Source organism: Crocodylus porosus, unplaced genomic scaffold (genome assembly GCF_001723895.1).
Source record: "Crocodylus porosus isolate Cpor-Errol unplaced genomic scaffold, CroPor_comp1, whole genome shotgun sequence".
NCBI classification, from domain to species: domain Eukaryota; kingdom Metazoa; phylum Chordata; order Crocodylia; family Crocodylidae; genus Crocodylus; species Crocodylus porosus.
In genome coordinates this window covers 12,490,982-12,508,724 of record NW_017728913.1, presented here as the reverse complement: position 1 = coordinate 12,508,724, position 17,743 = coordinate 12,490,982, and the positions used below count along the sequence as shown (strand labels likewise).

Here is a 17,743-nt window from a genome sequence, read left to right as displayed (position 1 = left end):
AAGGAGGCGGGGGGGAATTTGGTTTTATCTGTTAATCTTTTGAACTAAATTTTGGTTTTATCTGTTAATCTTTTGAACTAAATTAGCTAGCCTTTTTTAAATAGTTTTCACCTCTGCTGTCATAAAAAAGGTAGTCTGAATTTGAAAATACATTTTGTTTATCTCCATTATATCAATCATTCATCATGTCTTGGCAAATCAGTAAATAAACCACAGGAAAGGTAAAATTGCTCAAAAAATCAATACAGCCAAGTCATTTTAGGGACCCACTCGAGCACAAATAGATTTCTAAAAACATGAATCATCCGTTCCCTAAGAAAATATTAATTCTGTAAACAGATCAATTTTCATATATCCAGAGCTAACAGAAAGAGACATGTACAGGAGGAAAACCCACTAAATAGCCTTTGTGCTAAATATGCACAATGTCAGATCTCGAACAAGTGAAAAACCAGGAGGAATAATCATTTCCAGGTTTATACAAAATGACAGCTCAGGAGAAATAGTATAGGAGACATAAATACAACGGAGCTAATTATTCAGGGGTATAGCATGACTACATAAATGGCTGCAAAATATGGTAAGTAATGAGTTGTAAATATTTAAGGAATAAACTGGGAGCTGCAAAATAGCACTATTAAAAAACCCCATATATATAATACTCCTACAAAAAGTATGAAATTCATCCCTCAATAGAGTATAGCTCCATATACTAATTGTATAATTGTGAGGAAATGCAAGGTTTTCACTGAAAATTTGTTTTTCAAATGTCTTCAGTAGGAATTATTTTGACAATCATATTGTTTCTGAATTCAATCAACCAAATTGCCTATGAGCATCAAATTACAATAATGACTGCTTTCTTAGTGGGGTAGCAGTTAAAAGTTACTTCCTTAAGAAGTGTTGCATTATATCCTGAAAAACATTTTCAGGTAACAAATATTTTAAAGTAATAACTCTTACATAAGCACAAAAGAAATGTTGTTTATTGGATTAGACCAAAAGTTTTATCTAACCCCATATCCTACCTCTCTCAGTGGCAGGGTGGATGTTGAGTGGGGAGGTGAATACATCATGTCCAGAATTTCCCATTCCCTGCTCCTTTACCATTGAAGCTTCCAGCATTGATAAGTTTGAAAGTTATGATTCAGAGGCTGCACTACTGTCTACCATATTCAATATCTTCCAGTGGATCTTTCCTCCAAGAACTAGTCCAATCCCATTTTGAACTAAGTTAAGCTTCCAACTTTCACAAAATCTTGTGGCAATGAGTTCCACAGTTTAAATGTATACTGTATGAAAACCAACCTCTTTTTGTTAGGTTTGAACCTGCTACCTAAGAGTTTCATGTTATGGCCCCTAGTTGTAGTATTGTGAGAGGTACTAGAGACAGAGAGTAAATAATGAATCACCATTTACTTTCTGTATACCATTTAATATTTTGTAAACTGTCATGTCTCAAGTGTCTTTTTTGCAAGCTGAAAAGTCCCAACCTATTTAATCCCTCACCTAATATGGAAATCCTTCCATAGCTGTGACTATCCTTGTCTTCCATTGAACCTTGCCTCTAACAGTTTTCATCAGCAGTCCAGACCCTTGAAATATTTTCTGTACCCTGAAACTTATGCCTAGAACATATGAAAGACAAAATAATATCTCCCATTCTCTGTCATGGAGGGCTTCTTGGGGGAGTTGCGAGCTGGGTAGAATGTCAGAAGGGAAGGATATATTTAATCTAAAACTAATAGAGCAATTCTTCTAGTTCAAAGAACTTAGATCACAACAGGTCAAAATGTTTTTAACACTGTGGATTACTATGTAAAAACTCTGAGTTCATCTTGTGAATAATGTTTGCATACCTAACAGTGCTAACATTGTGCAGCCCCCCATAGCCCCCCTAAAAGTATCTCAAGGCACCCTAGGGTTGAGAATCACTGTTTTAGAATATATAGTTATGACTAGAGATTATCTAGTTATTTCACAAGATGTATCTAGGCTTATTGCCTAGTCATTGAACTACTCTTGCTATCTGTGTCTATTGTTATCTGTGCTTTCCATAGCTATGGATGTTCTGTTTTCTGTATCCCCCTTTTTCCAGTAAGTCATCAGAGATTACAAAGTAACAACAGAAAGAATTATGGGAGACTGTAAACAATGACTTTTCTTCATAAGCTATAGCTGCTATTGGCCTGACCGCTTCTATACTAGCAATTAGGGGAATACATCACAACTGCTGTTTGGCTTTTAGCTATATATATTCAGCTGTGTGTATTTGGGAAAGAGAAACAACCACCTATGTCATAGTGCGATGTCCTTCTAAAACCTGTGAGCTGGAGTTTATGAAGATACAACCAGTTAGCATAGAGTTTATGAGGATACAAAAAAAGATTAGATATTTTCTTTCCTATGATTATATTAAAGAGCACAAAATATAGGGGTTATAAACCTTCACGTTTCAGGCCATAGCAAAAATAATATCAAGCTTCTATCTTATGTTTTTGTCCATAGACTTCAAAGCACAAAGGAGGTAGGCATCATTATCTCCATTTTAATGATATATATATATATATAGTAGGCCAGTAACAGAACTTAGTGTTTCTTTTCCCAGTTAATACGCCACCTTCTCTCTGCCATTTATTCACTGGTCAAATATTGTTAGAGACTTCAGTTGAAATAAGGGCCCCATTATGTTAGCCATTTTAGGAACACAAAGTAAAAAATTAGCCTTGGTCAAAGAGCCTGTAACCCAAATAGATGAGACTGGCAAAAAAGAAGAGAGATGTACTTGGAGCAACAGAGATGATGTTTGCAAAAGGACACATTGTTGCTATTATTTTGGAAAACTGAGGCACAAATAGATAAAATGATGTTTAAATGGGAAATCTGTAGTAGAGCTGAGTGTCCCTGTTCTCTACTGTCATTGTCTTCCAGGGATGAGTTCAGGCAAGTCGTGTCACTGCCCTGTGCCTCTGTTTCCTCAATATGTACAATAGAAATAATGATACCTCCCTTCTGAAGCACTTTGAGATCTGCTGATAAGAGTGAGGTTTCATTGTTATTTGTTAAATTATTGTCATCTCTAACATTTACCGGTCATCTTTAAGAATTACTGCGGCTTGTCCTTGAGCTAATCAACTCATCTCAGGTACCATTTCAGTACTGTTCAGGCATGTATTAGTTTACTTTTGTGTTACGGGACATGGTTGCTTCATGCTTCTCTTTACCTTTCTACAGACCCTAAGAACAGCCTGGATACAAAGGGGGTGGCATGGGTGAATGGCAAACTGCTGCTAAAACAGGGAGGAGCAGATGCTGGTGTAAAAATTCTAGAAATCCACCATAAAGTTATTGAGCGGCTGTTCTCCCACGCAGTAGCCCCACCCCAAACTATTGCATTGCTGTTCCCACCCCCTGGCCTGCCCCTTAAACCCCAGTGGTGTGTAGCAAGCAAGATCAGATTCCAGTGGCCCATAAAGCTGGCTGTCTCAGTCTTACCCTGCTCACAGGGATAGAGTCCCTTCAGCCACAGGCTGCACAAACCAGCGGGGAGCACACATTAGTATAGACGCAATGGGACTGATGTTGCACAACTGGGCTACTGTGTCTCTCCTGTCCTTACTCTTTTCCTCTTGCACAGGAGTAAGTGAAACTACAAACTTACTATTAGAAAATAATAGTGTTGAAAAGTACGAGAAGAAAAATTGCTTAAAATAACATTGTTGTTTCTCCCCCTCAGTATCCACCTACCCAAGATAATTGCTGCATCTTAGATGAACGATTTGTAAGTAGATTTATGATTCTTCTCTTGTACATTACTGTTGATACATATTATTATTTGTAAAATTATTTTAAGGTGCATTATTTTAAATTCTTATTAAACTGTATTATGTTATAAAAGCATACATTGTTCTCTAATGTGCTATAAAACCAATTATTAATAATAGCACATACTTATATTCAGTACGAGAGTACTGTGTCTTGTAGCTTCAGATGCTGCAGCAAAGGGAAAAACATGCTTCTATTTGTAACATTTGTCCACAGTTGCCTAGTTAAATCCTGACTAGATGTTTTCTTCCCCCAAACATTGGCTGACCTGTTTTGCCTCATAGTAGACTTAGCCCTAGGTGTTTCTGATAATGATGATGAACACATTTCATTATTCTTTTCCCTACAGGGTAGCTATTGCCCAACCACATGTGGCATTGCAGACTTCTTGAGTGACTATCACACTTCTGTGGATCGGGATCTTCAAACCATTGAAAAACTCTTGCAGCAAATTGATAACAGCACTGTAGTAACAGAACAGGTGATCCACCATATTCGCAACATCTACCCAGAAGAAAAACAGGTTCATCCAAGTAAGAATATAAAAAGAACGATAGAATTAGAAAAAAAAGGTATTCATGTAGCTTCCTTATTTTTACAATTAATTGCATTATTATTTTCTACATGTTTGCTTCTTCTACAGATTTGATTGATGATTTAATTAAAAAATCCAGGAAAATAGTTGAAGAATTTATAAGATATGACGCAACTATTGTAAATAATGAAGATGTTATACAGTAGGTATTTTTCTCTGCTATCACCTAACAATGCACAGCAGTTATTTACTTTCTTTTATCAGCTGTCATTAAGTTCTTTTTCCATGCTTATAAAGATAAAGATAAGCTTATATTATTATAAGATAGTAGTAGTATTCATAACTGCTTTGCAAACCACAATTAGGACATCATCGTGCATTCTTTGGAAACTCCCTGTACATCCTATGGATTGTGCATGGAATGCAAAATCAGTCTCTAAAAATATGACAGAGTTTGAGTATTGTTTTTAAACAATTTTAGTAAAAGTCATTACAAATTTTTCAGTTTAACTTAAAAGATTTTAGTAGCATGAATCTGTTCTGTAACAGAGAACTTATCAAATGCTTGTTTAATCAACTGGTCAATTTTCTTTAAACATGAACTAAATTCTGCTCTCTGTTTCAGTGGTGGAAATCCCAAATAAATATTAAGCTGAACGATAATCATCCATAAGTCCATACTGTTCAATAAACTGAACTCATAATTAGCCTGCCACATTTTACCAATAGGTGAATTATAATTAATATCTATATTATCAAACCCAAATCATTGACGTATAACATTATAGCAGGAATGACTTTAGCCATATAAATATTACTTTTCACAATTGGTTTGTATACAGCAAGTCTAGATTTTATAACTGCTGATGTAATTTTTCATTTTAAATGCATTTGTGTCACCTAATTTTACTAGGAGATTTCAAACCGATATCAAGCTATAACTGCATGAATATACTCTTATATATTTGAGAGAAGAGTTGCAAACATAAGACATGTTTAAGTGTCCTCCAAACCTTAAAAGACAGGGTTTCTATTATGTTTAATTGTACTTTATCTCAGCCAAGCTGTTTTAACACAAGAAGAAAGACTTGTCAGGTTAAATTGGTTCAGGTTAGGCATGTGCTTAAGTATTCTGTTAGATCAAGACCAGAATGCTTCTTCCCTGGTAGAACTGAGTACCAGATAGAACAAAAGAGGTAAGAAAGTATATTTCCCAGGACACTGAAGCACCAAGAGAGTTGCAAGAAAATAAGCTTTGCAATTGGCAGGGTAAATAACATTTCAGTCCTACACAAATTCAATAAAACAAAACGAAAATTCAAGAAAACAAGTTTATATATAGGGATATCCAACAGGTATTTACCAAGGATTAGGCCATGGCTGGCCCTTATACAACTGCATAGAAGGGCAATGAAAGTGAGGAAGGGGCCTATCTGCTTTTGTACAGCCTGCTCAAAGGCTTCCCAGCATATATGTCCTTGAGCTTAGGGCAGTACAGAGACTTTACCCAGTTGCTCTCACTCCAGAACAGGTTAAGACTATTACAAAGTAGGGGGCAGAGACAGAGAGATGAGGAGTAAGTAAAACCATGGCTCCCTCATCTTATTCACCAGCCAAATGCTGACTGTGACAAACTATTCCCCTTTTCATGGAAATGGGTACATCTGGGAGGCAGAGTGTTTGACCTTTTAGTGGAATGCTGCAACTCTCCACTGTCCCCAGTGAAGGGCTGTGGCCAGTTACCACATTTTAACCAAAAATATTTAAAAGAGTCTCTTGCCTTTAAAGGACTGTTCCAATATCAAATTAAACAGCACCTTTTAGACAGGCCTGTTCAATGAGTAAGATGTTTCCAAGGAAAAATGTATCATTTTCAATAAGAAACAACTGATGTAATAAGCAAATGTTATATTTTATCTCCAGGCAGTTGACAGATATGTATATTTTAAATAATAATAAGATCACACAACTGAAAGAAAAGATTGTACAGCTTGAAGTGAAATGTCTTGAACCATGCAAAGACACTGTCCAAATACTGGAAGCAACTGGAAAAGGTACAGAAAATGTTTCTTGTGCAGCTTACAAAAATGGTTACTTTAAGCATAGTCTGCAGACATTTTAGTGCTTCCGTCTGGAGTCTGCAAAGCTAAGTAGAGGCATACAGGTGATTCTTAATTAGTGTGCTTGTGTTTTATTCAATAGAAGAATTAGATCTGTGCACTACATGTAAGTGCCTATTGGACAGGTCTTTGCACGTTTTTGCCCTATGTAGCTCCAAATGACTATCTCAGTATACCTTACATTTACAGACTTTTGTGGAAGAAGACTGTGCCTTTACAGAGGTATAATATTTCTGCTCAGCCTGCCAGTCCTTCCTTTCAAGAAAAAAATGTATTTTTAATTAGCCTACAAAATGCCCTTGCTATAGCTCAGAAACTAAAATAAAGATCACATTTTACATTCAACTGAGTTCTTACTAGGCGTAAAAGTGTGCTCAGTCTATGTATGTTCCATGAACCTCAGTAAGACTTCTGAGAATAAGAATAAAAGGATTTAGGCTAAGATCACTCTAATCATTATATGAAAAAGACGCAAGAAAATTATTATTGTATCAGATATATTTAGATCCATGTTTAAAAGAAGAACGACTGTAGTAATAGAGTAATGCTAATGGGTATATTGTTTATTGCAGATTGCCAAGATATTGCAAACAAAGGTGTCAGAAAAAGCGGTCTTTACTTCATCAAACCTTTAAAAGCTAAAGAGCAGTTCCTTGTCTATTGTGAGATTGACACACTTGGCAATGGATGGACAGTGTTCCAGAGAGTATGTTATTTATAAATTAGTGTCATAAATAATCCTAATCAGATAATGTTGGTTCTTTAAATAAGACATAGAAGGCTTTGGTTAAGGCTATTTCTTTTCCAGAGACTTGATGGGAGTGAGGATTTCAACAAAAATTGGGTTCAGTACAAAGAAGGATTTGGACACTTGTCACCAGATGACCAAACAGAGTTCTGGCTGGGCAATGAAAAGATTAATGTAATAACCCATCAGTCTCCTATTCCATATGCCTTAAGAATAGAACTGGAGGACTGGGATGGCCAAAAAAGGTATTTCACAAAAATTTTCTAAAATTTCCAACTTCAAATCCACTCTATAATCTGCCCTAATTTTACTGAAACAATCACAGACATTTGCTTCCTTTCCCAGATCATACTCTGGAATCAGTTAGTACAGAATTCAGAAAAATTAGTAAACTGATCTGATTTATTAATCAAACTACTCTCTTTATGGAACTGCCTTCTTTTAAAAAAATGCCTAGAAACGTGATGGCAGTATAATCCTACCTCAAAAAGGTTGCTGTATATGCTCCTGAAAATTCCAAGCTGCTCTTCAGTTTTCTCCTAGTCCCAGATGGAACATTTAGGTTGTGCCCATTTTCCCCTAGGTTAGAATGCCAAACTACCCTCAACATCCCCTGAGATAGCTACATGAGGAAAATCAGAGACTGTCATTGTCACAATTTTCTCCTCCAGACAGTGAGACGGGTCCTGGGTGATGCAAGCCATTTTTCCCTCTAGGAGTATTTTGCTCTCCCACTTTATATCAATATAGATCATGTCTGACTGATTATGTATCTAATACAGACATCCTGAACACTACTGCAACGCAATACTTACATGCCAATGAGACAGCCTACAATATCTCTCTTTGGCTGTCCATTGTTGTGCAGGTATATAAAGGATCATTATGATTCATTAATGTAATGCACTGTCTTCAAGCAAGAAAACATCATTTTAATTAAAAGGTGGAGTTATTCATTTACGATCTCTAAAGTTCTGATGCCTCTCCCTAAATGTTCATGATTTGAGAATCCATTGTACACAATTTCACTACCATTTTTTAACAGGACTGCTGACTATGCCATGTTCAAAGTGGGAACTGAAAATGACAAGTTCCGAATGACCTATGGCTACTATATTGGTGGTGATGCTGGGGATGCCTTTGATGGGGTTGATTTTGGAATGCAACCAGGTGACAAGGCTTTTACATCCCATAATGCCATGCAGTTCAGTACATTTGACAATGACAATGATAGGTATGAAGGAAATTGTGCTGAACAGGATGGATCTGGATGGTGGATGAATAGATGTCATGCTGGACACCTCAATGGCAAATATTATCCAGGTAGAATATTCTTTAGATACTAATTTTTATATGTATTTAAGTTCATATTTTTACAACAGATTTAAATTATGAAGACAGGCATGGATATTTTAATTTATTTATTTTACATGTGTGTATATCTATATCTATATCTATATCTATATATATATATATTTTTACAAAGGCAACTGTTTTAAGATAGCCACAGGTTAGGAGTAATAGAATAAATTTTAGGAACCTAGATTACTGGAGAGATGTAGCCAATGATACATGTTAAATCCAGTTTATCGCTGTCAGATATGTCACATGATATAGTTATGTGAATATAACTTATTTCATGAACCAGTTAAATAATCTGCTGCAACTGTCATTTCAGGTGGCAGGTACTCAGAGAAAGATTCTGGAACTGATAATGGTATTATCTGGGCAACCTGGCATAATAAGTGGTATTCCCTGAAGAAAACTTCCATGAAAATCATTCCATTCCCCAGACTTTTAATAGGAGAAGGACAGCAGCAGTCAGGCAGTGTCAAACAGGTTGGATCAGATGGCCGTGGAGATGTTTAGAAAGATATAAAAAACAGTTATTGTTTCCAAAAACAATATAGATTTAGCTATAATATTAATTCTCACACATCCCATGCTACTTATCTTTGTGACATTTTCTCAAACAGCTACTTGCATTTTATTTTAGTATATTTGTACACTTACCATTTAATTTGTCTGACAAATAAATGGACACAGTCTTGTACTCAGAAAGGACTCTGTCTATACATGTTTGAAGTGGTATACTTGTAAATATAACTGATATAAATGTGTATAACCTCTATGCATAATACATGTTTATTTGATCTTTTTCTTTTCTTTCTTTTCCTTTTCAATTTTGTTTTCTGCTGTTTTAGGTTGGAGATGTTTAAAGGGACATTCTAACAAAGATTTATTGGGACAGAAAAACAAAATCGTCTATACGTGGGACACTGACCTCACATAACTTTCTTCAGTTCAGCTTTGCCTGTAGATGATGCCCAATAGTAAAAACAAAATTGTGAAATCCCCGAGCCTTTTTCCATGAGCAGGTTATTGGGTATACTATTTGTGTGGTTACTTTTCTGTATGTATTCTCAATAAATTTTTGATTCCAGTAAGCAAACAAATTCGCCATTAATGTTCTAGTAATAGACAAAGTAAACATTACAAAGGTTGAAAAGTTAACAGGGTAAAATCTGTTCACTCATTTTTAATTTACACATCATTATTTTCCTCTTATTCATTTAGAGAATGCCCATGTGGAAAATGTGAAACCATTTTTTTCACATTATTTTGCACTATGTACAATGTTGCCTATGCATTTTTCATGCTGTTCTCTGGCTAACTTCATTTGTTGTGGCGTAATTAAAATTAGATAGGAAGTTGAAAGTAGCTGGGTTTACTGATGTTGATCATTTACTTAACAGAATTAATTGCAAAGTAATTGATACCTGTTCAGTCTATGGGGGAAGTGCTCTATTAGAGTGAAAAATCAGCTTCCACTTCATTCTCTTTGCTACATTAATGTTAATTGTTACCGCTTTTCATTCATGAAAATGTTATTGATTTACAAAAATCTTCTAAAGTTCACGCCACGGTTTATCATCTAGTCTTCAGGTTTTATTTTCCTTTTTCCAACATTTTCATAATCCATTCAAGATTGACAGTAACGTGATTTATGTCCGCAAACACACAGAAAAAATGAGGAATATAAAAAATTAAACCAGAGTTTGCAAACAATCCAGACCCTGAAATTTACTTATTCAAAATATTTAGTAAATATTTCTGAATAATATGTTCTGGACTAATTCACTAATCAAATTAGAAGCTATTAATAGCTAGTATTACTCGAAATGTTATATTTATTGTGGGTCATTAGTAGCCAATTAGTAGCCAATTGGTGTGTTAAGGAGTGAAGTATTGTTTAGATGTTATCATTTAGTGATGAAGAGTCTGTAACATACTTTTTTAATGTTTCCTAACAGAACATGCAAAAAGGTTTGTTCTGAAGTCTGAGATATTCCTGTTTAGAAGAATAATCTTCATATACAATAAGAATATTGGTACACAGATCAGACTAATGGTCTGTCTAATCCTAACTCTTTCCTTAATTAGTGTAGTATCAGAGTGTAATAAAAGGAGCTATGCAGACATCATAACTTATACATCTGCAATGACATGGATATCAGGGAAGTTTCTTGCTAAACAAAAGCGGTTAATGATATGTTCAGGGACATAAACCAGAGTTTTATACATTTGTTGGTGTTAAGCTACCTTTGTGCTCTTCCAGTTCACTTCTGCTTCACAGTCAGGAATAGCTCCTGGCTATCTAGTTATCATAGCATTCTTCAGCTGCCCAGAAACTCCACAGTTGCCGTTGCATCCCTGACATGCTTTACAGCACTAGTTATTCTATTTAATTCAGTTCAAAGATACCCTATTGACATGATTAGCCATACAATGTTGCCAGATTCTAAGACAAAGACAGACTCTTCAAATATCTATCAGAAATAGGCACCATGCCCTCAAGATATTGTTTCATCCTGTTCAGATGTGACCCCCTGTATCCTTTTACTCCCCTGGTCTCGGTCCTGTGAGAAGCACTACCTGTAGCTATTGTCCTCACATCCTGATCTGGGGGTGTTATCCAGAGATTTCACTGACTTTTACAATGTCTTGGCCTCTTTATCTTTACCTCATAAAGGGGCTAGAACAAGGATAAGGGTTGGGGGAAAAATCTCTTCCATTATTCATATTAAATGATGAGATATTTATAGATTTCCACTGAAATTTTGCCTCAGTTATATTTTGTGACAATAAATATGTTGCCTTTTGATTTCATGGTTGTTTTGTGTCCTAAGAGACTAAATGAAAGCACCAGATTTATTTTTTTCCGAATAACTCATCCTTATGGGCAGAGATGGCATTAAGATTTTCTGATACTAAAAAAACCTTTGAATATCTCACTTCACAAATGCTGAGTGTACATTTGTTAGAGTTTGGCAGCTAAAGTCTCTGAAGATCCATTTTGTACTGAACACGCTCATTCCTTTCACATACATTTTGCAAATGCTTTGCCAATCTGTCAGAAATTCCTGTAGCACCAGACAGAGGAATCCAAAGCATGATGGTTGTCTTTTCTGTGATATCAATTCTCCTCTTGCTGGTGCCCAGGTAATACAGGGTTGAAGTTACATATTACACTTAAATTATACTAAATCTGTGGAATGCTCGAAAATATTAAAGTTAGCCCATGTTGTGAGCAGTTACACGTTAAGGAGTTAATACCATTCTTGCCTGCACAGTTCTGACTTGCAGGGCTGGTGAGCAGGGATGCTCTATCCCTCCTTTGAGGGTGGGGGGGAACAGGGATGTGGAGGGCTGGGATGGGTGCATCTGGAGGACTGCAGATTGTTCTTTTTAGCTCTATGCAGTAACTGAAGTTACCTTAACATGGGCTAGGTAGCATGACCCAGAGTTAAACCTCACTTGAAGTGCCATAACTTTGCAATCCTCAAAGGGCACTTAGCATGAGTTAATGAGCTCTAATGTGATGGTGCTTATGTTTAAGTCCCCTTAATATGGTAATAGGTAATAAGTGTAATAGGTAACATTACCCTGAGGGAGGAGGTTGGTGGGAAAGCAGAGTGGTAAGCAACTTGACTTGAAGTTGAGAAGGGTAGACTGATTCAAAGAATTGGGTGAGAAAGACTAGGAGTTGGAAAGAAGTAGGTGTACTAGATGAACTAGAACTGAGAGCTGGAGGGTTAGGGATAAATTGTGGCTGGACAGACCAATAGAGGTGGGGACAAAGACAAAGCAGGAGAGAGAAAGAGACTGCCCGGGAGCTGGATGGAGATAATGGAGTTTGTGGAATGAGTGTCGGGGAAAGACTTAGCTTAGACTGGGAGCCTGAGGAGTGGATACTGGGACTGGCTGGGCAATGAGTTTGGGAATGAAAATTGCAATGAGGACCTTGGGAGGGGAAACTGAGAATGGATTGGGATTGGGATTGGGATTGATTAGGGTAAGATGAAGACTCAGACACACAGTCCAGGGACAAAGACAAGGACCAGCTGGGTAAGAAAACTGGAAGTAGGCTATAGGAATGCAGATTAGAATTGGGAGAAACAGCGGGTGGCCAGAACTGGGATGAGGGGCTGGATGGCAGGAGAAACCGGGCTAGCACATTTTCCTACATAAATAGCACTTGAACCCCAAACTCCTGAGTATCACTCTGGCAGCCTACCCAGAGCAAACTAACTTGCATAGCAAGCTCTTTGCTAGTTCTTTGGTAGTTTAATTAAAACTAAACTCAAAGTTTAGCTGTCTCTGGATTTTTAAACAGAAACAAACAAATGTAGCTCATTGATTGTACCACCTACACAAAGGCAGAGACTGATGGTCAGACCCTGGCCTCCCCTAGGATTCTGTGTTCAGCCTGACAAACTTCTCTTCTATCCCAGATTCATCCAGCACTCATTCCTTGTCACCCAAAGCAGGCAAGCCCTCTTAACTTGCCTGAAGGATCCTGATTCATTAGTATCTTTTCCCAGCCCTTCTAGACATCAGTGGTGTCTTGTTGGTAACCAAGGTTTTCTAAGATAAAAGAATGCCAGGGTACAGATATCTCAAAAAGAGGTCAGAGATGGCCTCGTACTAGCCACCATAATCACCATACTTAGATGTCAACAAATAGCAGTGAAAGCCACTGCTAAACTGTGTCTTATCCGCACCAAAGATAACAACCCATTCCTGGCATCAGTTACTTGCTTAGCACAGGTGGCAGTTTGTGCTGCAGATTTAAAGATTTTGTTTCTGCAGATGATACATTTAGGGGTCCACGTAATACCACATAAGGGAATTTCATTTTTTCAGTTTACTTTTTTAAAAGACTGGGAAATTGCACACAAAACCATATGTTCAAAGAATAGTGAGATTGCAAAGCCAAGCACTCAAAAGTTAGGAAATATAAGCATGAAGGTAGCTTGAACAGCTTTAATTATGCTTTTCTGTGCAAATGGGTCTTTAATTACATGTTCACATGCTATTATAAAATAGGTTGGACCTTGATGTCCTGAAGAAATTGGATGAGGTAATTTTGGAGCCATTGGCTCCCATCTTTTAGAACCTGTAGAGGTTGGATAAAGTCCCAGATGACTGTAATAGGTCAAGTTTTGTGCCTATCTTTAAGAAAAAGGAGAAAGAAGATCTGGTCAGTTTGACTTCAATACCAGGAAAGATTATGGAACACGTCATGGAGGAGTCATTTCTATGCACCTGGTAGAGAATAAGTTGATCAGAAACAGCAAGCAAGAATTCATGAAGAAATAGTTATGCCTGACAAATTTGATTTCCTTCTATGACAATGTGACAGGCTCTGTGGAGGGGAAAAACAACAGGTATACCTTTACTTGAGCAAGGCTTTTGACATTGTCACTCATGACATTCTCATTAACAGACTAAGGAAATACAGACTAGATGAAACTACTGCAAGGTGGATATATAACTCATTGGATAATTGTACTCAATAAGCAGTCATTAGTGGCTTGATGTCTAGTTGGAAGGAGTTACTAAGTGGGGTCCCCAGGGTTCTGTCCTGGGTCCAGTAATAACTTTATTAATGACTACCCAATTGCCAGTCAGGAATCACTGGGGGTAGGCAGGTGAGAAAGGTAAAGCGCCACCACCCCAAACTACTGCCACCTCACAGGAGCTGGGGGGGAGGGAAAGCTTGCTTCACCATGCTGCCCTTCATCCCCCTTGGCCAGCACCCCATGCTGCCACCTCCTCTAGGGAGCAGGGCTGGGGGGGAGGGCGAGGCCAGTGCTGCTGGCCACACCCTCCTACTCTGTCCCCACCATCATGGTGGCGCTCCACTGCACTGCTGCCACCACCTCCTGCCCAGAGCACTCTTGGAGCACTCTGATTGGTTGTTTCACTCAACATTGTGATTGTGCCAAGAAAACCAATCAGCGTGCGAATAAAGCATTATGAACAGACAGACAGACTAAGGCTTATAATATTAGAATAAATTTGTAGAATGAGAGTGTTGCAAAAAAACCAAGAGCACACTGGGTTATTTTAATAGAAGTGTCATTTGCAAATCAAAGTAAATGGTCCATGCACTCTATTTAGCACTGGTGAGGTCTTGTTTGGAGTAGCATGTCTAGTTTTTGGACTGTGACCACTGGTCTTCAGCTAGCTGTTCTCGAGCGACTCTGATCTTGTCACGGTTGTCCCGCCCCTTCCGGGCTGGATTGCTGCCGGGGTAATTCTTCCCTGCTGCGTCGTCAACCCTGTCCTCTCCTGCCACATCTTGGTGTTCCCCAGTAGGCAGGGTTAGTCAGCAGGTCCCTCTGTGGCCCAGGCTAGGCCTGATGGTTTCTCACAGGTCTCTTCCACCCCTACACCCCGGCCTCATGCCACCTTCGGTGTACCGTCTTGTTGCTATCTGTTGTCTTCCCCGCAGACCACAACCACCATACTGCATCCCAGAGCCAATGACGGGAGACTCTGCTTGCCCCGGTGATGCTTCACACCCTAATCCTGTCCCGTGGGGAACCTTCCCCACTGTTACTTCTATGAAGGCTTCCCTACAGACCCCCAGCATGGGGTACACCTATGGCCTCTGTTCCCCCTAGCTTGGGGTATCCTGAAACAACCAAAGCACCTCCACTGACCCACCACCTATTCCCTGTCCCTGTGACCTTAAAGGGGAGGGATAGTGCTCCACTCTACTTGTGGCTCCCCCAACCAGCTCCAATCCCACGCTCAACGTCCCAAGTCCCAGCGATGATCCCTGCCTCGATTACCCTCCTTCAGGGTTGTTCCCCAGCTCTTAGCCTCTTGGTGTCGGCGTCCTCCAAGCCCACTGTCCCAGCACTCACATCTGCATCCAGTGGCACTTCTGGGGTTGCTTCCGCTTTCCCTCACTCGGTCAGCCAGTCGCTCCTTTGCTGATTAACGGGGTCGTCATCATGGTGCTTCTCTCCTCAGCTGCCAATACCTCTGGCTCACTGGATTCCTTGATGCCTGCCTGCGGAGCCCGCTCTGCCTCCTGCGTCAGCTGCAGCCTGGTCTCCGGGCTATCCACCCCCTCTGCAGCAGCAGCCACCATTTTTAACTTCTCCAGCCAGCATCTAACTCTGATGTGACTGGCCAGCCGCAGCTGTACAAAGAGGCAGCTAACAAGCCGCATGGGTTCCTCCCTCCATGCCTCATGTGCTCCATCCCGGGCTGCAGGTAAGTGCCCTGCATTACTTCAGCTCCTGGGACATAACACCTCCTGCCAGTTGCCTCGTGGTGGTTCCCTGAGTCGCGTGTCACTGTTACCTGCACTGCGCTGTGGGGTTCGTCTGCTTTGCCTCTCCACGTCTTGGGCCATGCCTTCATTACATCTAGATAAGAAGTCTGCAGTTACGTTGTCCTTCCCAGGGCAGTATATGATACAGAATTTAAAGGGTTGTAGCACCAATTCCCATCACATTATGCATGCATTATCCGTTTTGGCCATACTGAGCCATTTCAATGGTACGTGGTCCGTGACAAGTGTAAATCCCCCCCCCGCCCCGAGTAAGTAATAGCGGAAGTGCTCCACTGCCCATTGAATTGCCAAACACTCCTGCTCGATTGTTGCATACCTGGTCTCAGCTGGTAGCAACTTCCGACTCACGTATGCTATGGGTCTGTCCACGTCGGCGTCTCATGTCAATACACGTCCGATCACCACCGCAGAGGCATCCATCTGCAACGAGAAGGGTTTCTCAAAGTGAGGGGTGTGTATAAGCACGTCTTCACAGAGGACCCTTTTCAAGGCCTGAAAACTGCGTAGCATCGCCCCATTCCACTGAACCCCCTTCCAATGTTCTCTTTTTAGGGCCTCAGAGAGGGGTGCCGCTAGCTCTGAGAACCAGGGAACGAATCTGCGGTAGTAATTCACTAGACCCAAGAAGGACCACAGCTGTTTTATTGTTGTGGGGCCTGAAAGGAGCAGATGACCTGGACCTTGTCTTCCAATGGTCGGATGGTTCCCTGGCCCACAAGGAATCCTAGGTATTTTGTGTGCTTGTGCGCAATCACACACTTTCGGGGGGTAGTGGTCAGGCCTGCCTTCCAGAGTTCGGTTAGGACTGCCCTATGGGCACATAGATGTTGATCCCACAATTGGGTGAATACGACAATATCGTTGATGTACGCAGCTGCGTATTCTGCGTGGGGTGCCAGAAGGCGTTCCATTAACCATTGGAATGGTGCCGCAGCCCCATGCAGGCTGAACGGCTTTTTGACAAATTCATATAGGCCCCACGGAGTTCCAAAGGCCGTCTTGTGGTGGTCACCTGGCCATACCAGGATTTGCCAATACTCCTTGGCAAGATCTAAAGTAGTTATATATCGGGCAGCCCCAATCCACTCCACTAGCTCGATCACCCGGGGCATGGGGAAGGCATCAAACGTGGCCACTTCGTTCAATTTCCGATAATCTACGCAGAGCATTAAGGTCCCATCTGCTTTTCATAGGGGTACCAGGGAACTCTGCCAAGGACTTTGTGGTGCCATGATGATGCCAAGGGTCTGCATTTTCTCCACTTCCTTATTTACCTCTGCAGTTAAATGATGAGGTACGGGCTGCCACCGGTCTCATATAATCACACCCAGGAGTGTTTGAATAGCGTGGTAGGTGTCCCTTACCCAACTAGGATCTTTCAAAAAGACCTCCTTGAATTCCTCAAGGAGGGCCTCCACTTCTCTCCTCTGGGGTGCGGTTAGTTCTCCGCTCACTTGGACAGCCCTTAAGGGCTCCATCTCTCCCAGGTTTCACCTGATGTCCTGTGGCTCGGGGACCTCAACCGCTTCCTCTCTAAATGCAGCCCATCCCTCCAGTTGTCGCCATTCCCGCAACAGGTTGACGTGATAAATTTGTTTGGTCTTTAAGTGACCCGGGAGATATACCTCGTAATCAACCGGGTTGACCTGTCGAATGATTTTGAAGGGTCCTTGTCATTGCGTTAACAGTTTACTCAACGAGGTGGGCAATAGGACTAACGCCTTCTGTCCCGGATGAAACTCCTGTTCCTTCACATGTAAGTCATGCCTGTCCTTTTGTGTTTGTTGAACCCATCTCAAGTTGCCCACTGCTAACTCTTGGGCACTCTGGACTCAACGTTGAAAGGCTGGTACTTCGAG

General features: G+C 40.0%; 1 protein-coding gene across 1 annotated transcript; it reads left to right on the top strand.

Moving 5' to 3' along the window:
• Positions 1–2,175: 2,175 nt before the first annotated feature.
• On the top strand, positions 2,176–10,269 carry FGG (fibrinogen gamma chain). The gene is made up of 10 exons (XM_019534504.1): positions 2,176–3,639; positions 3,737–3,781; positions 4,175–4,358; positions 4,469–4,562; positions 6,284–6,414; positions 7,053–7,186; positions 7,289–7,473; positions 8,274–8,551; positions 8,907–9,067; positions 9,433–10,269. Exons 1-10 carry the CDS (start codon positions 3,571–3,573, stop codon positions 9,445–9,447), a joined length of 1,296 nt encoding a protein of 431 aa, XP_019390049.1. The 5' UTR covers positions 2,176–3,570; the 3' UTR covers positions 9,448–10,269.
• The last annotated feature ends 7,474 nt before the right edge of the window (positions 10,270–17,743 follow it).

What these genes read in the sequence shown, in the direction of transcription:
- FGG (XM_019534504.1), top strand. Translation starts at nt 3,571, where the DNA reads ATGGGACTGATGTTGCACAACTGGGCTACTGTGTCTCTCCTGTCCTTA. An exon ending in GCATCTTAGATGAACGATTT is followed by an intron (nt 3,782 to 4,174) that starts GTAAGTAGATTT and finishes TTTTCCCTACAG; the next exon opens with GGTAGCTATTGCCCAACCAC. An exon ending in GACTGGGATGGCCAAAAAAG is followed by an intron (nt 7,474 to 8,273) that starts GTATTTCACAAA and finishes ATTTTTTAACAG; the next exon opens with GACTGCTGACTATGCCATGT.